At 46.2% G+C, this 24,150-nt stretch overlaps 1 protein-coding gene across 1 annotated transcript in view; it reads left to right on the forward strand.

Moving 5' to 3' along the window:
• CSMD2 (CUB and Sushi multiple domains 2) overlaps positions 1–24,150 on the forward strand; it is a 664,918-nt gene that overhangs the window by 533,941 nt on the left and 106,827 nt on the right. The window contains exons 30-37 of the mRNA XM_054497047.2: positions 5,823–6,017; positions 7,045–7,161; positions 8,830–8,943; positions 15,791–15,886; positions 17,113–17,316; positions 17,724–17,848; positions 18,939–19,035; positions 20,137–20,241. Of these exons, the coding sequence (XP_054353022.1) occupies positions 5,823–6,017; positions 7,045–7,161; positions 8,830–8,943; positions 15,791–15,886; positions 17,113–17,316; positions 17,724–17,848; positions 18,939–19,035; positions 20,137–20,241 (1,053 nt within the window). The remainder of the gene's footprint in view (positions 1–5,822; positions 6,018–7,044; positions 7,162–8,829; positions 8,944–15,790; positions 15,887–17,112; positions 17,317–17,723; positions 17,849–18,938; positions 19,036–20,136; positions 20,242–24,150) is intronic.

Raw genomic sequence — 24,150 nt, forward strand, 5'->3', positions numbered from 1 at the left:
TTTCTTTTCTTTTCTTTTTTTTTTTTTGAGACAGAGTGTCACTCTGTCACCCAGGCTGGAGTGCAGTGGCGCAATCTCAGCTCACTGCAACCTCCACCTCCCAGGTTCAAGTGATTCGCCTGCCTTAGCCTCCTGAGTAGCTGGGATTACAGGTGTGCATCACCACACCCAGCTAGTTTTTGCATTTTTAGTAGAGATGGAGTTTCACCATGTTGGCCAAGCTGGTTTTGAACTCCTGACCTCCAGTGATCCACCCGCCTTGGCCTCCCAAAGTGCTGGGAATACAGGTGTGAGCCACCGTGCCCAGATCACTCTTGGCTTTGAATCACTTCCCAGTTTATATTCTAGTTTCAGATCCCAAAGGATCATCTGAGGGACCAGGCTTAATTCAAGTATCCACTGAGCAGCATCATGGGATTAGGCTTTTGCAGAAGGGGCAAGAGCAGATCAGGCATTTTTATTTATTTATTCTTTCAGTAAATACGAATTGAGCAGCTACCATGTGCCAGACCTTCTTACAGGGGCTGAGAACAGACCTGGAAACCAAACAAAGTCTCTGCCTCCATGGAGTTCACATCCTCGTGACAACTAGACTGACAGACCCTTCTGTAGGTGAAATGTTGGAAGCCCACCTGGTTCTAAGGCAAAGAGGGGTGGGTTTTTAGATGTCTCTGTTCAGTTGCTTATGAAGGGTGACTGTAGTGTCTTAGTCATCTCTGGGCAGACTTTCTAGGAGATGATTCTGAATGCAGTCATGTCATCTGTGGATTTCTATTAGACCATTGATCAGAGACACTTCTATTCTGAATTCATCCTCCTGGGTGGCTTTACCCTTTGCTAAAAGGAAACAGAGAAGAGCAGGGATCCTGTGTTTTGGATACAGTTACTAAAATGGAGTCACAGGGAGGTTTATGTCTTTCTCCAGGCCACGGATATCAACAGAACCAGTGGGGTGGAAGGACCTTTATTCTCATATACCAGCATGTGTGGCAGCCTTTTCCTAGGCAGGAATGTGCTGAAACATCCATGCACATGCGAGACATATTCATTCATTCAACAAATGCTTGATGACTCCTACTTCATGCCATGCCCTGTGCTGGGTGTTGAGAATACAGCAGGGAGCAAAGTAATCATGGTCCCTACCCTAATGTAACTTACAGGTGAGTGAGGGAAACAGCAAGAAGTAAGAAGCATAAGAAGTTAGGAAAGAAAACAACAGGCTCCTCTGAGAAAGAAATCAGAAGGGTTGTTGTGAAGGCCTCTCTGAGCAGGATCCATTTAGACAGAGCCCTAAAGGTTAAGTAGAAGCCCTCTGTGCCAGAGTGGGGGCCAGGGGTGTTTCAGAGGGAAGAGTTTGAAGTATGTGTTAGAGAATCTGAAAGAACACAGAAAAGACCAAAGTGAATCGATTTTTAATGGAAGGTCCTAAAAAGCCTGTATTTTCTCTTTCAAGCCCTTGGAAGTAACACTGTGGGCCTGGAAGCTACGGCCACACCTGCTACCACCCCTATTCTCACCACCTGCTGCTGTTATGGGTCATTCTTCTTAAATGCAAATTAGAACTATCTTCCATTCTGCCTCCTTTTAAAGGAATGCATGTTTGTTGGAAAAATTCAACCAATATATAAGCATATAAGATATACTCTTAAAGACTTAGCATGCCCCCAAATACCATCATCCCGTGCAATACCATTATTAACAGCTTGGTATCTCATTTCGGATACTTTCTATAAATATAAAGTAATGTAAAGTCTGCACCAGGAGTTGGCAAACTTTTTCTGGAAAGGGCCATAGAGTAAGTATTTTTACTCCAGATGGTCTCTGTTGTCACTGCTCAGCTCTGTTTGTAATGCTAAAGGCAGCCACAGACAATATGTAAACAAATGGCTGTGTTCCAGTAAAATTTTATTTACAAAACCAGGCAGCCACCGACCTGTGGGCTGTAGTTTGCTGATCCCTGTTCTATATGAATGAGATTGCACCACATGTACTCATCTGTAATCTGATTTTTTTGTATATGAGCCCAAGAATAGATCTTGGACTCCTTCCCATATCAGTATTCAAAGAATAGTGCTATTCTTTTAAAAGGCTGCTAGTGTTTCAGTAGATGGCCCTAATCCACCCTTTGTAACCAGTTCCTTACTGGTTGAATGTTTGGGTTGTATTCAGATTTTTGCAGTTATAAGGTTTGGAAGTAAGCCTTATCTATTAGGACCAGAGAGAAGCTGGCTCTTCTCATTTTCCCATTTTGAAGGGCTTGGGTTTTATTTATTATAATCACCATGATGTTTTAGTCATTTAGTGTTATCATTCACAGCTGAGCTTTGGTTTGGCTGACTAAAGACCTGATTTTGGTCTTAATTCTACCTCTAAATAGCTGAAAGGCTTGGAAGACTCATTTGGCCTCTCTGATCACCATACTCCTCATCTATAAACTGAACATGAGCATAACTGGCCCTGCCTTATGCAGAGGGTATTGTGAAACACAAATGAGATAACGGCTTGGAAAGTGCCTTGAAAATTATGAAGTGATATTCCTATGTAAGGGGCTATCATCACTATCATTATCCTTGTCATTATTATTAATGTGGTAATGCTTGGGATGAGGAGCTCATCTTTCTCTTACGTATGAGTAAATATAGAATAGAGTCTGTAGTTGGAATCGTTGATGTGGTTGTTGATTTTGCAAGCCTCAAAGTATTCAGCCAAACAATTCAGCAGCCATTTATTAAGCCTCTATTATGTGCCAAATAGGGCCCACCTTGGTGCCAAGTTCTGTGCTAGTTGCCAGGGTTATGAGAAGATTAGGTGATGAATCCTCTCCTCCAGGAGTTCAGAACCTACTGGAAAGAAATACCCTTACCCAAGCTACCAAAATAGTGTGATACATGTTATAACCAGGGAAAGAAAAACAGAATTCTGCCAGAGAGAAGGCGGCATTAAAAGTGTAGGATTTTGCCACACAAATAAGGAAAGAAAGGACATTCTGACATCTGTAAAGTTCTGGGCCAGTCATACCCAGCTAGGGTCCAATGCTGGTGCAGCAGTTACCCAAAAACACAGTTGCCTGAACAAGGTAGACATTTATCAGACTTCCTATAAAAGAAATCTGGAGGACAGTGCCCAGGATTGATGAGGGAGCTCCACCTTGGCTCCTTTTGTCTCCCTACTCTACCATGCTAGTCCATGGATCCCATTTCAAGGTTATCTCTGATCCAAGATGTCAACTGAGGTTCCAGCCATCATGTCTGAGTTCCAGACTGAGAGAAGGAGGAAAGGTGCAAGGAAGGAAAGGCCAATAAGCATTTCCCTCAGCTGAGTCAACTTCTCTTAAACAGTCTTTTTAAAAGTTCCACAATAATCCACTGAAGATATTTATTAAGTGCCCACCATGAGACAGACACTGGAATACGGCCGTGAACAAAACTGAACAGCTGCCCTTCTGAAATCTATATTCTAGTGGAGGGAGACAGAAAAAAATAAGCTCAATATAGAGTCGATGAGAGAGTATTAACTGCAGTGGAGAGAAATATAGCAGAGGAGGGTGTTGGGGGCATTGGGGAGAGGAGTATTGCAATTTTAAGTAGCTGCTCAAAGAGTGTCACTGAAGGACAAATTGAGCTAAGTCCTGAAAGAGGTAAGAGAGGGAGCCACAAAGACCAGAGGCCAGTGTGGTTGGAGCAAAGCTAGCATAGAGACGACAGGAGCTGAGGTCACAGAGGGGACTATTGGGGCCACATGTGCAGGGCCTTGAAGGCCTGTAAGGATTTTGGTTTTACCCCAAGTGAGACAGGAGACTATTGGATTGTTTTCAGCAGACATGATCTAACTCGTGTTTACACGAGGAGGCTGGGAAATGTAGAATTTAGCTGATGCCTTGAAGCTCTGGATAAAATTGGAGTTCTGTTATTGATGGATGAAGGTGGGGAAAGTGATTATTGGGGACTACAGCTAGTTTTGCCTCTTATGAGCTGTGTGAACTTTGATTCCAAGTTACTTAATTTTTCTGAACTTTAAGTAAGATTTAACCCACTTTGAATTTATAAAAAGGATAGATGAAACAAAAGACATGATGACAGGTCCCTGGGTCTCTATGACTCACATATGGGTCACCCAGTGGCCATTTCTATTCTGGCCAGAGATACTAGGCATATGGAGAAGACAGATTTGATAAAGGAGGTCAAGGCAATGCATCACGGGGCACATGAGGAAACCGCTGAGGAGTCCCCTGTGACGAGTGGCTATGTTCTCAGTCCCACTTGGGTTTAAACGCAGTAGTGCATCCAGAGCTGCTCCACTCTCAGCTGCAGGCAACGACTTAAGGTGCAGGATGTTCTCACATGCTCCTGTGCAATAGTGAGACTCTCGGAGTTCCATCCCATCAGTCAACCAGATGATTGGCAGCTGAGTGACAGCCTCAAGCAATGGCCGCCTCCTGTGTAGGTAATCTAAAAGGTACCCAGGTGACAAGGACCGCCCTCAGCAAAATTCCTCCTGAGCCATTCATCTCTGATGAATGAACACTGATCCCTTCTATTCTGGTTCTTCCCTCCTTAGCTCCACTCTTTGAATTTCTGAGTCCTTCTGCAAGTACTGTCAGCACCCTTTTGTGAGTCCCCATCTCTAGACCTCTCTGTTGCCCCCCAATAATGTATCCTCCAAAATGCTTATCAGTCAACCTGATACTCAGTTGCATCTCCCTGGTACTGACTGGCCTCAGCTGTATCCTGTTACTGCCTAGCCCTGGTGACAACCCTCTTGACCATCAGTTATCTTAGAACAAGGAGGACTGAGGAAAGGTAATCATGCATAGAAGCGTGAGCATGGGCTCCCAGGAGCTCCTCAGGATTTCCAGCTGGTGGTGAGGGATGCTGGAGAGTGTCCTACTCCAGAGATTTGGGACCTGGACTAGTACTCTCAAGCCACAGGCAATGTCAAGAGTGGTCTTGTTTGGTGCAGAAGGACAGAGTAGAGGACTGTTTATTCATATCACTGTATGACTGATATGGAAGACATGTAAGGATCAATAGCCACATGAAAAAAATACTGTGGTTTTCATAAACTGGCAAGCACCCAATACCCGATGCAAAGCCCTGGAAAACTGCACTGGAGACATCAACTTATCCCACTGGTCGGGTAACCCAACCCAGAGGTGGAAGTGAGTTTTGTACTTCCTCCCTGAATCTAAGTATTGGTACCCATGCACTCAGAAGTACCTGCAACAGATGGGTATGACTGGGCCTGCAGAACAGATGCCAGCTCCACTCCCCAGCCAGTGGTACAGATGGGGCAGAAGACAGAGGAAGAGAAAGAGCATCTCCAAAAGCAGACTGTCTGCCCTGCTTCTCAGGTGAACACAAAAGGCCAGGAGGCTGCTGAGTGTGGGGGGTCAAAGATGAGCAAAGTGGTGGGCTGTGCCTAAGCACTGACCTTTACCACAATGACCCTGCTGGCAGCTGACATATGGGCCAGGGACTGTCAGCCCCCACCAGCCAGAGAAACACATGCTTCCTTGGGGAGGAGCAAGCAGGGGATGAGAGAGGGCCTCAGGGATTTTGCTGGGGCTCCTTCCTCTGTCGGTCAAGGCAAGAACATGGGAGGAGGAGGGGAAATTGCCCTCTTCAATGTGATTTCCATCCTTCAATTTCTACCCAAATTTAGAGACGTTTCTAGACCTGAGGGGAATAGGAGCCACAGTCACGCATTCCCATGTGCTCTGTGGCTAATTAAAGTCAGGTTCTCCTCATGGGCACTGGAGCCCAAGAATAGCCTCCTCATGAGCCCTCTGTGTGTGTGCACGTGTTTGTGTTTCTTTTTCCCAGAAAACCCGCGGGAGTCATGTTTTGATCCTGGTTCCATCAAGAACGGCACAAGGGTGGGGTCCGACCTGAAGCTGGGCTCCTCCGTCACCTACTACTGCCACGGGGGCTACGAAGTTGAGGGCACCTCGACCCTGAGCTGCATCCTGGGGCCTGATGGGAAGCCCGTGTGGAACAATCCCCGGCCAGTCTGCACAGGTGGTGGAAGCCCTGGGATGGCAGGGGTCTGAGGAACTGAGGGCATGCCAGGGGCAGAAGGCACTGTGGGCTAGGGAAGGGAGGGGGGCAAGGTCCTCAAGCCCGGTTCCTCCAAGCCTGGCAAACCTGGGTTTGCCGTGGATGTGTATAGAAGTGGCTTATAATTCACTAGGTGTGCAGTTCCTGTCAAGGTATCATCTCAGAACACATGGTGTCCCTACCCCCATTCACATAGATGCTCATGCCCTCAACAGAGGCCCCCAGACATGCCACATCAGGGGGCTCACACCAGGGAGAAGTCATTTAAAGGTGGCTCCTGGACTAGTTCCTAGGCCTAGGGAAAATCACTGAGAGATCAGATATGTTGAAGTAAGGCCCGCAGAGTGTGCTGATTCCAGGTGGATCTGGGTGAGCCATGGGGGTCCTGACAAGAGGGATAGGAATGAGTATCAGGGCTTTAAGAGCTTGGTGACCACCTGTTGAAAAGCCAAGGGTACTCCTTTGTCATGGTAAAAGAGGCAGGCTCAGACCCGCCCCTTGTGGAAATTGGGCACGGTGGAGAGGAACAGAAGGTGGCTGGGTCACATGGGCTGGCCGCTCCCCATGGGGTTAGTCCGGGGAAGCTTCAGCTCCCTACTCAGGCTGACACTCACTGTCCAGGTCAGATGTCAGCCAGGGCAGCCGATCATTTCTAGCCCCACATGTAAGCAGAAGAGTTTCCTAATGTGCTCCCTCAGGCTGTGACTTCAGGGACCAATGTCAGGGTTAATAGGTAGAGGGCAAGAACTGACACCTGCCCAAGAGGGCCCTCGGTAGCTTCAGGGCAAGTTTCAGGCCACATGCCAGGCCAGGGTTGCATGTCCTTGGGCAGGGCAGGGTCCGCAGGACTTCCCTTCTCCAAGCTAGGGGCCGCCCACCTCAGGGCAGCCCTACTGGGGCCAGAAGCTCAGGCTGGAGCAGAACAGAGGATGGTCACTGGTAAGAGGCCCACAAGGTCACCTGACTCTCTATCTGGTTTCTCTTTCAGCCCCCTGTGGGGGACAGTATGTGGGTTCGGACGGAGTGGTCTTGTCCCCCAACTACCCCCAGAACTACACCAGTGGACAGATCTGCTTGTATTTTGTTACTGTGCCCAAGGACTATGGTATGGGTTTTGGATGTTGTTGTTCATATGTTTTCTGACTCCTCACCCTCATTCCAAAATGGGCAATTCCTCAGACTCCTCCCAGTTATACAGCCCCATTGTGGGAATTGCAGAACAGTCTCCCAAAAAGGACGGCCGAGTGCTGACATTTCTCAAATGGGCTGCAGAATACATTCCGGACACAAGAGGGCAGAAGGGCACAAGTGAGCCCCGCCAGAACCAAGGGGACAGAGTTGGTGAGAAACTGGCCAAGACAGAGGGAAGGCAAGGTGCCCCAGGGGACTACCCAGTATGGCCCAAGTCCTAAGGGAGGTGCTGCAGATCTAGACCTGTTAGGAACCCAGGGTGAGTGGCCAAGGAGCAGGAGGGAGGAAAGGAATGGGATGGAGCTGGGCTTGAAAGTGCAGGTGAGGGAGACCAGGGGCCACATCATTCTGGTGTCCCATCTGAGAACCAAAGCCTGGTCCAGAAGCTATAGGTAGGACAAGCAAGAAAAAAGTGAAAAGCAGGCCAGTGCCCTGGGAAGACAGAGAAACTTCTAGATTCCAAGAGATGTGGGCAGAAAAACCAACCCAGGCTCATTACCTGGTTGGCAGTGGGGACATTAAAGAGTCCTGCCAGCCCTGGAGGCATTCAGGAAGATGAAGGGCAACCAGGTGACCAGGCTGGCTTCTTTCTTCCTGGATCTCCTCTTTGTAGGAGGACTAACAACCATATCTAAACACAATTGATGTTGGGTGTGGCAAAGGACATCAACATGTCCCGACCACCCGGGGAGGAGCAGGAGGGAGGGAGCAGCCTGCAGAGAGCCAGCTCCTTATTCCCCAAGACAGGATGGGCAAGCACAGAGCAAGGCCTGATGCTTGAGGCGTTCGCCAAACATTTAGTAAGCGCTCATTGGGGGCCATGCACTCTACTGGGTCCTGGAGTTGCAGAGATGAGAGAGACATGTTCTCTGTCCTCTATAAATTCCCAGTCTCATCTCTACCCATAGCTCCAGCGATCAGTACACCCACTCCTGCCCCAAAACCAGGATACCTATGTACATGTACACACACTTCCCAGTATACTGAGGTGGTCTCAGACCTGCAGGATCGCTGTTAGAAAAGTCCTGAAAGGCTGTCCAATCTGATCTGCTACCCAGAGCAGAATCCTTGATAGGTGGGCATGCAGTTTGTGCTTGGATCCCTCCAGTGATAAGGAGCTCACAGCACTCACTACAGATCTCTGTATACAGTTTTCAACTCAATGACACTGACTAACTGAACTTGGGACGCCTGAATGTGGGGTCCTGACATCGCATGGAGAATGAGGGATAGTACCCAAAGCCCTCTGATGGCCTCCAGTAGCTGCTGCAGCTGCTGTCTGGGAAAGGAACAAAGTTGGCTCAGTTTCGCTTCCACCCGCCTGACCTTTGGGTGCAGCCCTCCATGTTGTCTTGACCCTTGTGAAGGCCAGCCCGGACTTCCCAGCTCCCCGCCTCCCTGTGCCGGGTGTCTGGCCACTGCCAGACTGTGCCACTGCACTAACCAGTGCAGCAAGCCACAGCCCAGGAACCAACAACTTCCCCAGGGCTGCCCTCCTCCTGGCTTCGGCCCCTAGACCCCTAGATCCCCTCTCCTGCCCCCAGCGTGCCTGCCCAGTCCCCACACCGTGTCTCCTCCACAGTGGTGTTTGGCCAGTTCGCCTTCTTTCACACGGCCCTCAACGACGTGGTGGAGGTTCACGACGGCCACAGCCAGCACTCGCGGCTCCTCAGCTCCCTCTCGGGCTCCCATACAGGTATCCGGGGCTCGGCCAGGGTAGGGATGGTTGTGGGCCGGGGGCATCACGGCCGGCTAAAGGAAGGAGGCTCTAGAGGTACCCCATGGCCGCAGGTGGAACCCTACGGCTCTGCGTGCCTGTCGTGCTCTGGTGCTTTTCTACAACGCAGCAGCCAGCTCCTGAGAGCTCCAACTAGCGGGGCTTTCAGCAGCTGCCCTCACCTAGGCTGTGTCTACACCGCCCCCTTGTGGTGTAGCCTTCTCCTGTTGGTTCGTATTCAGATGCAACTTTTTTTCTTATTATAAATGTATTGCATTTTCATTACAGAAAACTTAGTGACAAAACAAAATAATTGCATACAGAATCAAAACAAAGACTACCCCGAAAGAGCCCACTGACAAGATGTAGTGGACTTCCTTCCAGTCTTTGTATCTACTTCGAAGTTTATGTATTTTATTCAACAAACCAATATACATATTTTATTGAAATATTCGCTACGAGCTTTTCTCTGTCATTTTTTTTCTTCTAGGCTAGGATTTTTAAGTGCCACATAGTAGTCTCTCTCATAGTTAGTTAAAATTTATGTAACGAATTCCCTATTATTGAACATTTAGATTGTAATGTTTTGTGCTTATGAATAGTAATGCAATGTATTGTACATACATCTTTATACACATTTCTGTTACTTTAGAATATCTAGAAGTGGAATTGTCAAGTTAAAGGATATGTGAGATCTTTAAGGCTTTTTATGCAGATTATCAAATATCCCTCTAGAAAGATCTTGTCAGTTTGATCACCAACAAGAAAGAGGGCATGTTTTATTCTCACAAAAACCAGGTAATTAAAAAAACAAAAGCGTCATCAGTTTGAAAAGTGAAAATGGTATCTCATTTTCTAATTTGCCTTGTTTTATTACGAGTTAGGTTAAATTTTTATAATGTGTTTATTGGCCTGTGCATTTTTTGTGAATTTATTGTGAATTTGTGTTGATTTTTCTATAAGCACTTATTTTCTTATTTATTGAGTAGAGCTCCATATTTTATAAGCTATATAAATATATATAATATGCTATAAAAAGCCCTCCTCTCCAGCTTGTCTTTTGCTATATAATTTTCTTCAGGGTGCTTTAATGTCAGAATATGTAAATTTCCCATGCTATCAAATCTATCAAAGTTTTCTTATATAGTTTTCTCCTTTGCTTTTATGCTGGTCAAATAAATATTCCTCTGTGTTTTCTTTCACTTCTTAGTTTCATCACACTGCTTTAATACCTTTGGAATTTATTTTGATTTATTATTTGATATAGGGAATCTAACCATATTCTTTCAAATATAGTTAATCTGTTGTCCTAGCAGAATTTTCAAAATGCCAAATTTACATATACTAAATTTTTATGAAGTGTCTGTTCTTAGACTTTTTATCCATTTCTTCTAAGTGTCTATTTATTCCTTTTTCCGTTTTAATTATTATAACACTATAACAGTGTTTACTATATAATAATTTTAAATACATGGTACTATAAGTCCCCAGAGCCATTCTTTGTTTTGAATTTTTATTGGCTGTTGTTGCTTACTTTTGCCTCCAAATTATATTTAGAAATATTTTGTTAAGTTTAAAACATTGCATCAAAATCTTGACTGGGATTTAATAAAACTTATACATTAAATTAAGGTGAACTCACATGTTTATATTAACTCTTCTTCCCATCCAGGAGTACAATATGTCTCTCCATTTGTTTATCTTCTGTAGCCCTTGGGATGGTGCTATAATTTTTATTTAGGTAGTATTCATTTTTTGTTAACTTTATTCCTAGATATTTCATGGAGATTTTTGTTGCTGTTGTAAATGGGTCTTTTTTCCCCCGTTATGTTTTCTAGCTGGTCTTTACTAGTATATTCAAAGACTGTTGTTTTTGGCATATTTGCTTTGTAAAGTCATTGGACTCTTCATAACACTGCTTACACTGCCAACTAATTCTCCTGGCTCCTCTAGGCAAGAAGTAATATCATCTGCAAATAAATTTGTCTCATTATTTTATCTCCTCCTTTTCAGTGGTTTTTCTTTTATTTTCTTCAATGGTTATTGGTCTATTCAGGTATATTACTCTAATATCAATGTTGATATTTTAGCTTTTAGTAAAAAATCCATTTCATAATTTCATTTGCATTTAGTACCACAATGTATATAATGTACTATGGTGATGTTTACCCTGCTTTGTATTAGTGGTGACATTCCTGCCTTTGTTATGCTGCATCGTGCATTCATCATCCCCTTTTTACTCGGCTGTACCAGGTGTTTTGTGTTTTTGTGGTTTTTTTTTTAATTTTTATTGCTGCAATTTATCAATTATTCTGCAGTTTGTTGTTGCTATTTTTTTATTAATATCTGCCTTTATTTCATCATTTCCTTCCTCATATTTTTCTTCTGATTATTTTGTTCTTGTTCTAACTTCTTGAATTGAGAGCTCTGTTCATTATTTTCTCTGTGTAATAAAGAACATGTTTACAGCGATGTATTCACCTCCAAGCATAGTTTTGGATTCATGCCATAAATTTTGATATGTACTATGCTCATCATCATTACTTTTTAAATAGCTCATCATGGTGTTGTTTACTCTTTTTGCCCAAGTGTTGGCTAAGAATGTCTTTTCTTTTCCCCTAAGAATATGGATTTTATTCTTGTTGCATTAAACTTTTGTGTTAATTTATATTTTTATTTCCATGTAGTGAAAGAATGTGGCCTGTACCATTTCTTCTTTGGGGATTAATTGAGGTCCTTTCAGTAGCCGAGGACCTTTTTTTTAGTTTTCTAAATATTTAAGAAGGATGTGTGTTCTCTGTAAGGTAGAGAAGCAGGACGAATGAGCTCAGGCTCTACAATCACACTCTTTTCTTAGCTCTCCTATTTGTTTTCTAGGTGACTTAGGGCACAATACTTGACCTCTCTGAGCTTCAGTTTTCTCCTCTGTAAAATGTAAAGAGAAAGAGTCCTACCTCCTAAAGTTAGTGTTAGGAGTAAATGAGTTTTGTAATTGCCATTAAATCAATCTTACTCAATTTTGTTATTCAAATCTATTGTATCAGTATTCTCAACCAAATGAATTTTTTGTAACCACCACCTCGCACGTACACACCCAACCAAGAGTGTAAATCAGGAACTCCTGGAGTAGGATGCCTTTTCAAAACAGATAGATAGATAGATAGATAGATAGATAGATAGATAGATAGATGTATAGCTATAGATTTAGAGTTATAGTAAAGATTTTCAAGTAAAGAGATATAGAGAGGTCTACATTTAAGACCTATAGATGTAAATATGGATGTAGATATAGGTGTATAGGACCAGTAGAAACAGGAAGGAAAGGAAGGAAAGGAAGGAAGGAAGAAGATGGGGGAGGAAGATGAGAGAGTGAGAGAGAAATAAAGATGTATAAGACCTGTAGATATCAAACTCCTGACCTCAAGTGATCCACCTGCCTCAGCCTCCCAAAGTGCTGGGATTACAGTGAAACCCCATCTCTACTAAAAACACAAAAATTCACTGGGCATGGTGGTGGGTGCCTGTAATCCCAGCCACTCAGGAGGCTGAGGCAGGAGAATCACTTGAACCCGGGAGGCAGAGGTAGCAGTGAGCCAAGAGCGCGCCATTGCACTCCAACCTGGGCGACAGAGCGAGACTCCGTCTCAAAAGAAAAAAAAAAAACCTGTAGATATCAATATCAGTATATTCAGAGAGTCCCTTATTCCTCATTTGGAGAAACACTGATAACGAGCCATTGATACTGATGGGAGTGTACTATGTCCCTGTCCCTGAGTTGTGCTGGGGGAGAAAAAGCTTAAGGACCACTACTCAACAGTCTTCATTTTGTTTTTCTATTTGATATATCAATGATTGTGAATGTTGCATGAAAGTATTTCCCATTACAATTATGATATTTTGTTGTCTTCTTGTATTTCTAGCAATTTTTGCATCTGTTTTCCTGACATATCTTCTCTCATTTTCTCCAAGTCTTTTTCTTTTAAAAGGAAGTTGACTCATTTATTTTACAAGTGAATTATTTGGTCTGATATCTGTCATCTTGTATTGTTCTTTCTGCGCTTTTGTTTGTGTTGTTTTGATTTTGCTTCCTCGCTTTTCCATGCATACCTGACCCATCTCTAATTTTTAAGTTTTTCTTGATATATTTGGACTTTTATATTAATGTTATAGTAGTTATTTTTTAAATTGTGGACTTCTTCCCCAAGAGCAAATTTTTGCATTTGCATTTTGTTTTGTTAGCTCATTGACAATAGTTATTATACTTTTCTGGTTGTATTTATCCCTGCTGTTTCCTGAATTCCCTACTTTAGTTTTGGGTTTTTATTTTTTTTTCAGTAGGGCTTATAACTGCAGTACTTTCTGTACCATGCGTATATGAGAATGCTTTCCTTTTGACATGGGATATAAATGACAACTTGATTGTAAATCAAATTATGGGTCAAACTTTATCTTTCAAAACTGCAGTAATTATTCCACTCTATTCCAACATTTACTATTACGGACAAATTGGGGTCCAATGTGATTCTTTGTCCTTGTAAGTAACCTGTGCTTTTCTGTCTATATGATTTTCTTTTGTTGTTGTTGTTAATTAAAAAGACCACTGGAATGTGTTGTGGTGGAGGTCTCTTCTCACTAATTCTACTTTGCACTTGGCAAATATTTCAATCTGTACCTCACATCTTAGGAAAAGTGTCTTCTTCCTTAAATGATTTTTTTTTTTTTTTTTTTTTTTTTTTGAGACAGAGTCTCACTCTGTCACCCAGGCTGGAGTGTAGTGGTGCGATCTCAGCTCACTGCAACCTCTGCCTCCCAGGCTCAAGAGATTCTCCTGCCTCAGTCTTCTGAGTAGCTGAGACTCCAGGTGTGCTCCACCACACCCACCTAATTTTTTGTATGTTTAGTAGAGATGGATTTTCACCATGTTGGTCAGGCTGGTCACAAATTCCTGACCTCAGGTGATCCGCCTGCCTCAGCCTCCCAAAGTGTTGGGATTACAGATGTGAGCTACCTCACCTTGCCTTAAATGATTTTTTTTCTCCTTCAATTTCTCTGTCTTCTCTTTCTGGAATTCCTGATATATGCATATGGATTTTTTTTTCATCTTTCATGTCACTTGTCATTTCTCTCGTTATTTTAATCTCTTTATCCTTTTTCTGTGGATTCTGAGAGAATTTCCCAAATTTCATCTCCACTTCACTGTTCAGTTTCTGTGGAATCCAGCTGCTTGCACTAGCATTTCTCGTCTCTTTGCAGCCTTTATTGATCTCAGATCCTTCTTCCTCTGACTTCACAGATGCGATGCTAGATTTAATCTCATGACAACCATGACTGAACATCTGCTGAGAGTTTTGCCTGTTCTTTGGTGTGGTTCACATAAAGTATTTGCTTTGACTTCTCAAAGTGATCTCCTTCCTCAAAAGTTTAACATTTTTTCTTATGTCCAGTGATTTTACTATTTGCTCTCCCTTGAAGATGGGGCCCATGTGCCTTCAGGGCTGAAGTTGACATGGGTTCTGTGAGAGCTCACTAGGGTCCTTATCCACATCTGTCAGGCCAAATAGAAAAGTTGAATTTCACTCTGCTCACATCCATCTGGAGGAAGAGTTGGAGATGGCAGTGATAACAAAGGGAGGCTTTGTCTTCATGAGTTTCTTTCTGCTTTGGCAGCTACACGTGAGCTGGGGGCAATAAATGTTAGCTGGGACAATGACTCCTAGCCAGGCTTAGCCCTCTGGGTCACATATACATCTAAGCCTGCCTTGCAAAAGCTCTCTGCTCCCCTGTTGGTGGCATCACATGAGCTTCCTGGAAGTACAGGTGGACCTCCCAGTAGTTCCTTTGTGGGTCCCAACTCTAGCCCTCACTGTAGTGGAGATAGAGCCTGGTTCTCTGTAATCCCTTCTTTCCTCCTGAGAATGGGGTCTGGGGTCAGCAGCCCTTCTCAGGGGTCCCTGAGGCTGCAGGGGGGCAGCAGGCAGAGTGGCCATGCTGCTGCCTCCACCCATGTTCTCCCTGCGCTTCCCCAGGATGGCGACTACACTAATTGGCTGCAGGTCTAGTTGGTGCTGTCTCTCCCCGGCCCATCTGTACTGCACCAGGCAGAAGATGTACCTTTGTCTTCTGCTACAAAGGCTGTCACCCTCCTTTGGTTTCCTGTGCTCATACAGGTTCCCCCCAGTTTGTATGTTATTGGCCAGCAATAGTACATCCTGGTTTGCCTGGGACAGTCCCACCATAACTATTGATAGCACTTTCTTTGACTCTCAAAAGTGTTCTAGTATGAGCAATAAATTACACCATCCCTCTGGTTATCGATCATTTCACAGGATGGTGGGAGAGTGTCTGGGAAAGACCAGTTGCTCCTAGATGATCACATCATCCTCCTTCCTAGAAGCCGATGCTATTTTTAAAAACTCAGATTGATGTCAGTTTTCCAAGTAAATCACCAGTCAGTCGGCTTGGTAACAGCTGCTGTCTCCATCCCTGTTGCTCCACACATCCCTAGCAGCCTTCTCCTTTCTGGCACAGGTCATTTAATCGTTCTGGGCCTCTCTTTCCTTCTTTATTAAATGAGGGTACTGAACTCTGTCATGCCAACCTCACAGTGACCACAGGTCAAGTTAAGACTGTGGATGAAAAAGCTTTCTATAAACTTTAAATTGTAAAGTGCAGTAAAAAATGTGAGATTTTATTTCAGGAAGGCCTGGAATGTGGAAGGAATTGCTGCATGGGGTACTGGCAGCCCCTCCTTCCTGGCCAGGATTTCATCTTCTGGGCTCACCTGCTGGATTCACTGTTCTCTCCTCCTTGCCCCTTATCTCGGCAGGAGAATCATTGCCCTTGGCCACCTCCAATCAAGTTCTCATTAAGTTCAGCGCCAAAGGCCTCACACCAGCCAGAGGCTTCCACTTTGTCTACCAAGGTATGGAGGACATGGACGCTGGAGATAGGAAGGTGATCTCGGTTCTTAAGGGACTTGTGATAGAAGGAACAGGGATCTTTGACCTCTAGTCTGAGTCCCTTTCTCAGGGTGTTTGGGGGCAGTTACTAGTTTGTAGGGCAATTCCCTGAAATTCAGTTAACTTTATGCATTCACTTACTCAGCAGACATTTCTTAGACAAGTTCTGTGTTTAATGAGGAAGGAAATCAGACAAGGGCAGCTAATTTTTTCCCCTTCCCCACTCCACCCATTGTCTGGCATGGTCCAGATGGCACTGAAGAGACCAGCCCAGGCATCTTACCTAGACCCCCCTGGAGCTTGGTTTTGTCTGCCAGGCACAGTAAAGGTGCGGGGAAAACATAGGCTTTGAAGTGCCATGGACATCGATTTGAATCCCACCTCCCCACCTTCGAGCTAGGCTCCAGCTACGCCAGGCCTCAGAGCCTGTTTGCTCACCTGTAAGGAGAGGGCGATCGCAATGCCTCACTGATAAGATGCAAAGAGGCTTCAGGAAGTAGCTGGTACCAACCAGCCAGTCGGTGTTAGTTCCCTTCCTTACTGGCCCAGAATGGCAGTTTGGAGCATCCTGGCTTTCACCCCCCACAACCTCCGCTTGCCAAGGAGAACATCTACTTGTGTAGGGCCCAGGTTCTAAGCATGGTCCTGTTCATTCGACTCTGCCCAGGATGAGCTGTGTTTCTCTATGCAGGAGTGATCCTGCCACAGGGAAGGCCATCCTGGGCCCATCAGCCATTGTGGGCAGCAGGAGGGAGAGAAGACTGGGGTCATGGAGGGCAGGGCCCCAGGCAGGATCTTAAGGCACATGGGGAAAACAGGACAGAGGCAGAGCAAAGGCCCTGAAGGTGGAGGAGGAAGGCCCATTCTCCTTCCTAGGGAACGTGGGACCCTGATGAGTGAGGGGCGTCATTGGGAAGGCAAAGAACAAAACTGGGCCTAAGGTCTGTGGGAGGTCCACGGCTCTACCTCCCGTGCTTTCCAGGAGCTGTGCTGTAGCCCTGTGTGTCCAACTATAATTCAGTATAACAGGCATCCTCCTAGTTAGCCCTCGAGCCCTTCCCTACGGGAGAGCATCCAGAGCCTCCCAGGGTTTCATCCAGACGGTCTTTGTTCCAGACCCGTTGTATGTCCGTCCCTGGGCCAGTTTCTGGGGGGTGAGGGCTCCCCTCAGTGCCCTTGTCCCCCACAGCGGTTCCCCGAACCAGCGCCACGCAGTGCAGCTCTGTGCCGGAACCCCGCTATGGCAAGAGGCTGGGCAGTGACTTCTCGGTGGGGGCCATCGTCCGCTTCGAATGCAACTCCGGCTATGCCCTGCAGGGGTCGCCAGAGATCGAGTGCCTCCCTGTGCCTGGGGCCTTGGCCCAGTGGAATGTCTCAGCGCCCACGTGTGTGGGTGAGTAACCAGGACCCGGGCGTTGGGGGTGCGGGGGGCGGCACGTAGTCCTTTCTCTCTAGGGGAGGCAGTCAGCCCCAGTGATGCCCCATGACACACAGCGGCCGCTTCCCACCGCATGGCTGAGGTGGGGTGTCCCAGTCAACCCCAGTCCCCGGCGCTGTGGGCTGTGTAAAGACAGCCGGTGTACTGGGGACGGGGCACACGTGGTGAGAGGAGCTGCGCCCAGGGCCCCGAAGAGAGTTGCATGGTGAGAGGCCGTGGAGATGGCAGGACTGGGGACATTAGGGACACACCCCCATGGGGAGGAGGACAAACAGAGGCTGGGGGCCCTGAGGGAGGAGTCAGCTTGGGAAGGCTCCCACGGGAGGCCACAAAGCCTCTGACCCGACGGCCTCTCCTCCCAGTGCCGTGTGGAGGCAACCTCACGGAGCGCAGGGGCACCATCCTGTCCCCCGGCTTCCCAGAGCCGTACCTCAACAGTCTCAACTGTGTGTGGAAGATCGTGGTCCCCGAAGGCGCTGGCATCCAGGTAGGGGCAAGGAGGCACCTCGGTCAGGCAGGTGGCCGTCTGCTCACAGGTAACTGCTCACAGGTGACAACCACAGGTGCTGGCTGGTGCCAAGGCCTGAGTCAGGGTGAGCCAGAAAGAGACATATCAGCCCTGTACCTGCCCCTGCGGCTAAGAAGGCTCAGTCCCAAGTGTGGAGATGTGACGCTAAGGAGGCTCAGTCCCAAGTGTGGAGATGTGGCTGCCATGCAGAAAACACAGCAGGTTCCAGGCCCCAAGAGCTTCAGGGGCATGCGGTGGGAGTCCGGTAACACAGGAAGGAGGAGAGGTGGACATTGATTGGCCCTGGCCAGGAAGGGAGGCTAAAAGAAGGAATGGGCCTGGAGCTGGAATCTGAAGTATGGAAAGGATTCATAGAAGTTGTTTCTCAAATGGCTAAAGATTTTCTTAAGATTGTGAGGGTTAGAAGGGGAGGCAGTGCTGATGAGAAGAAAGAGCAAAGCACCCAACACAGATGAAGCACAGAGAACCCCCAGGCACACACCTAGGGAACCGCGCACAGCCTGAGCTGTAGAAGCTGAACTGGGAGCATAACTGGTACCCAGGGGTAAGAGCCAGGCAGAGGGAGGCCCCAGCATTGGTGCCAAGGCAGGGAAGAGGGTCAGGAGCCTGCAAGGCCAACAGAGAGGCAGCAAACTGGGAGTCCAGCAGACAGATCTGGGCAGGAGTGGGTTACGGGCTCATTGCTGCAGGACATCTGATGCAATCAAGGCAGGAAAGTGGGGAAACCCAAGGAACACTCCAGAGATGAGGAGACGGTCAGTGAGACTGTCTTCCCACTTCCTGGAATTTCTTTTCCCCATTCTCTGCCTTGCAAAATATCCCACTGTCTTCTAATCATTTTTTTCCACATCTGTCTTCCCCACTGGACAACAAGCTCCTTGGAGTCGGGGCTGCATCTTACTTTTATTGAAAGGGACTAGCACAGTGTTAGGCCCAGAGTAGATTCTCAACAAATTGAATTAACTACGGGAAGGGCAGAAAGGGAAAGCAGAGAAGGAGGGAGGGATGCAGGCTGCCTAACCAACAATTCACTCTTCTGCCTTCCCAGATCCAAGTAATCAGTTTTGTGACAGAGCAGAACTGGGACTCCCTGGAAGTATTTGATGGTGCAGATAACACTGTAACCATGCTGGGGAGTTTCTCAGGTAAGCTGGGTTTCCAGGGGCTTCAATTTGGAGGGTAGTACTAGAGCTCATCATCATGAACATTGTTATTATCAATTATTATTGAGATATAATTTATATTCCATGAAATTCACCACTTTCAAGTGGACACATCAGTGGTTTTCAGGAGATTCAAAAGGTCCCGCAACCATCACTACTATCTAATCCCAGAACATTTTGACCACCCCAAAATAAACCAGGTACCCATTTGCACTTCCCTCCCCAGCCCACACCTAGCCTCTAGTAACCAGTAATCTATTTTCTATCTCTATGGATTTGCCTATTCCAGGCATTTCATATAAATGGAAGCCTTCTTGTGTTTGGCTTCCTTCACTTAACATGATGTTTTCAAAGTTCACCAAGTCACAGTATGGTTCAGCACTTCATTGTAAGGACAGAGCATATTTTATGTGTCCGTTCATCAGTCAATGGCTTGTTTCCACTTTTGTGCTGTTATGAATAATGCTCATGCACAAGTCTTGGTGTGAACACATGTTGTCACTTCTCTTGAGTATATACCTAGGAGTGGAATTGCTGGGTCATGTGGGAACTCTATGTTTAACTTTCGGAGGAACTTCCTATTTTCCAAAGTGGCAACACCATTTTGCCATTCTAGTGATGGACTTCTGACTGAGTGTGGTGTATAGCTGTGCCCAGTGGCCAGGGCAATTATCTGAATCTTTTAGGCCCAGAACTCTAGGTGGCCAAGAGATAAAGAAGAGTCACATGCTTCAGATAAACTGTCCACACTGCAGGACTGCTCAGAGAATAATACAGGTCAGAGTTATCCTGAAGATGGCTATGAGGAGACCCAACTCATCCCTCACCCTCCTGCGGGCACATGGCTCTGCCCGCTGAGCAGGCTCATCTTACAGGAAGCAGATTGGAGTTTCCCCTCCCTCAGCCATTGGAGACCTAGCCCTCTGAGGAGTGCTAATTTGTCATTTAGTGAGTTTCATAATTGGGGACATCTGGGGGCCTTGGGAGCCGAATGTCAGCAGGTAGCAAAATCCAGAGGAATGGGGAGGAATGCAAGGGCCTGGAGGAGCCAAACTTAAATGACCCCTGGTGTCTTTGCCCTAGGAACAACCGTGCCTGCCCTTCTGAACAGCACCTCCAACCAGCTCTACCTTCATTTCTACTCAGATATCAGCGTATCTGCAGCTGGCTTCCACTTGGAGTACAAAAGTGAGAATCCAGGGTCTTGGCTGGTACCGGGTTCAGGGTGGGACCTAACAGTTACTGAGCCCCTTCTGAGCAAGGATTAAACTGGAGCTGCATATTGTCCATCCCACTTAAGCCTTCCCACAAACATAGGTGAGGATGCTAAAGCCCAGAGAAGGTCTGAAACCTCCTCAAGGCTGTGTTCTCGTCCAAGTGTCTGTTACTCGAAAACCTGTATGCCTGCTCAGTATCCACACCAGGAATGGGAAGGGGACTTGCATTGGCCAAGGTCCCGGTATATAATTGGGATGTAAGAAAATTGTGCTTTCCTCCCCCAGGTCTAAAACCTGGGCTTTCTAACCCCTAGTTCTATGATGTGATTATTTCTGAAGTTCCTCCTCTCATTGGCTACCTCACTCATCTTCTACCAGATTTCTCACTGCAGGCTCAAACCCTTATATCCTGGCTTCTGGCATCCCTAAGTGGTCACTACCAAATACTCTTCACAGAAAAAGATTTGTGGATGTGCCTTCTGGGGAACAAAGAAAGAGGTTTCTAGGGAAACTGCTTGCATACTGGGACTGCCTGTCCCACCCCCTTTCTCCACTGGGTACAGGAAAGAATAGGTAGGCAGCAGCAATTTTTACACTTTTATTCAGCAAATACTTATTGAGCATTTACAACATGCCAGGCACTGTGCTGGGTTTTGCCAGGATTGGGAAAGATTAAGATGGGTCAGTCAAAGTCCACTAGAGAGAGGTAGACACATAGACAGAGCGGTGCATGACAGCATTACAGGTGCTCTCATGGATGGCTCTAGATGGTAGAGAAGTGGTTCAAGGGAGAGAATGGTTGTGGGCGGGTGGAGATGCACATGTTGTGAAGAAACATTGAGCACCTGCAATGTGCCCCGCCCTGTGTTAGGTCCCCACAGTACAAAGGTCAATAAGACAAGGCCCCTGCCTTCAAAAGCACAAAATCTAGAGGGAGAGATGGACATGGACACAGTCATTTTAGTGAAACCTAAGAAAGTGCAGAGGAAAGGAGAGATGCTAAGAAAGTACAAAGGAAAGGAGCTAAAGCTAGCCATGGAAGGCCTTGCAGAAGGGGATGCCTGAGTTAAGTTTGCAATGAGAAGTGAAAAATGCATGAAGGCATGGTTGGCTTGACCATCTGTGACAGCATGGGCCTGTGCAGAAAGAAGGCCCACTTGGTGCTAGATGCCTGATTGGGTCAGAACTGTATGTTACGCACATGTCCATCTGGGTCTGTGAAACAAATGAACTTCATCCAGCTGCTTCAGAAAGAATTAAACAGATCCCAGGATGCTCATCACCTGAAAGAACTGAAGCATGCACCTGGAAAAAAAAAAGACCCAGGACAGCTAGAAGCAGACCCTGCAGGGTAAAGGGTAGGGCAGGGACCTCTGAGACTCCTTCCAGCAGATATGTAAGGCTTCACTTCTCTGGTGGAGTGAAATACCCTGGGTTTCTTGACTAAATCACATTTTTTTCCTTTTATCCCTTCTTCTGTGTTCTCTCCAGTTTTGTTTCTCTATCCAATATTTTGAGCTCTTAAATGTTCCCTAGAATCTTCTTTGTTCTTTCTTCTTCCAAAGATACATTTTCTTTGTAAATCACTTTGCCATTCTACTGCCTCATTCCCAGGAAAAAATCCACCTCTTCTCAATTTTCTTTATCCAAGGGGACTGGCAGTTTTCTCAGTAGCTGACATTTCATGTGTTGTCCCCTCATGATGGGAAGAGCTAGGGAGAAACAGAGCTTTCCACTGGTATTTGGAGACCAGAATTCCTAGGAGCCAGGGCCCTGTAGTTATATTTTATTTTGTAGGATAATCTACAAAGAGCTCACAGACAATAGAGAATTAACTGCTATTGTAGAGGCAAATGGTTTTGAAGGGTACTGAAAAGTCACATCCACTGCTATGATTCATAATTAATGTTTATTTAATTTAAATGGAAATGGAGCAATATGCTTTCAAAAGTAATAAATTACATATGATAAAAAATAATTTTTCCTTTGTTGTAAGCATGGCTTAAATAAAATCAATCTGTGTAGCATAAGATAAGTTAGAATGGACTTTTCTATATCCCCCTCCATTTTTCTCTTCAGCCTCATCTTTCTCCCATTCCATTTTTCTTCCTACTACGCGTTTTTGTTCTCATTCTGCTCTTCTCTCCATCACTGGACAGTAAGTAGGTCTTTCCAATAAGTAGGTCTACTTAGTTGCGACTACTGCACTAAATAGTGAGTTTTGTTCTACTTGGAGTGTGGAGAGGAAGGGGGAGAAATAGACAAGATGACAAATGAAGCACTTGAAACTCAGTTTGATGATTCTTTTTAATGCTTGTCCTTGGGGTCTTTTGTCTCAGCTGCTGAGAGTTTTGGACAAGGCTCAAAGAGTTTTCATTTCTAAATATCACACTCACATCTTAAATGCACATGTGGGACAGGAATTGCCTGGGAAAAGTGTGAAGGAATTTGCAGAGTGATAGCAACGTTCTGTGGTTTTGACAGGTGTTTGGGTTACAAAGGTACAGGCATTTGTCAAAACTCAGCACATGTACACTCAAGATTATGATGTTTACTTGATTGTTACCATGTTCATGCACAATTTGTGCATTTTGTTATATGTGAGTTTCCCTCAGAAGGAAAAACAGCACATGTAGTTATCAGAGTCTCATCTCTGAATGTGGCATGAGGACTCATTAGCTGCTGCCTGGGAAGATGGGTTGGTGGCTGGTGGTCTAGGCTGATTGGTCCTTCCCTGTTTCTTTTCCATGAGCCCCTAGCGGCCTGTGGGCACTGGATACACGTGGGCTCCTCAGGGAGCCTGTGTCCCCCAAAGGAGCCTGTATCCCCCAAGGGAGCCTCCAGAAGGGCCAAGGCTGCCATCTCCCACACTCTCTGGGCCATGCCACGCAGATACACAGTCCGCCATCCTCCCCTTTCTGCCGCCTTGGTGAAGAAGACCACTTTAGAGTTTACAGCTACCTCTCCGCCTCCTCATGAGTCTTCTGGCCCTTGCCCCTGGAGAAGTGCCCTCCAAGTCCAGTCCAGCAAGACACAGAAACTTTTTAGTGCATCTGAAGTGCCTGCACCTGTACATGGGCTCCTGCAGAGCACAGGAGAGGCAGGAAGCCCCCTGTCTGGAAATGCTACACTCTCATTTGCTGTGTGGGAGGCAGCCAGGGAGGGATTCAAAGCAGGATGAGGACCGTTTTAGGAGGGGAGGCAGGGACAGCAGGGGACAGGGTCAGACATGGGCTCATGTGGCCTCAGGGCTTGGCTTCTGCTTGGCTGACCTGGGGTCAGACTGGGCTTGGTCTGAATCCTGGGTCTGTGGCTTACTAAAGGAATGTTTCAGTGCCTCCTATGGCCTGTGTCCTCATCTGTGAAATGGGATGTGAAGACCTGCTTGAAGGGTATAAAGGGATACCCACACCAATGGGCCCCAGCCTTGCTCGTGAGAAGTGCTCAGTGAGCACTTCTCTTGGGATGATGGTATGGACAGGCAGAAAGGAGGAGGAGGAAGATCAAGCTGGGTGCTCTAGCAAAACATTGTGTGCAATGCCAGGCATGTAATGAGGAATAAATGAGTGCAGGTTGAATTTGAAAAGTCAAAAAAGGAGACTGAAGGAGGAGCGTTTGAGATCCCGTGGAGGTGATCTTGAAAGAGGACTAGGCCAATATCATGAAAATCCTTAGAACATCAGCATGAGAAAGTTGGATTCCATATGATAGGCCATGAGGACCTGCTTCAAATCACTGAGCAAGGAGGTCCCATGATTCAAGGAGAGATTTTAAGCAACACAAGTTGCCTGTGAGTGCAGGGTGGACTGGACTAGCAGTGGCTTGCGGTACGGGATGAAGGAGGGTTTTAGCGGGGCCAGTGCTCAGTGAGGCCAGAGCT

Source organism: Pongo pygmaeus, chromosome 1 (genome assembly GCF_028885625.2).
Source record: "Pongo pygmaeus isolate AG05252 chromosome 1, NHGRI_mPonPyg2-v2.0_pri, whole genome shotgun sequence".
NCBI lineage: Eukaryota > Metazoa > Chordata > Mammalia > Primates > Hominidae > Pongo > Pongo pygmaeus.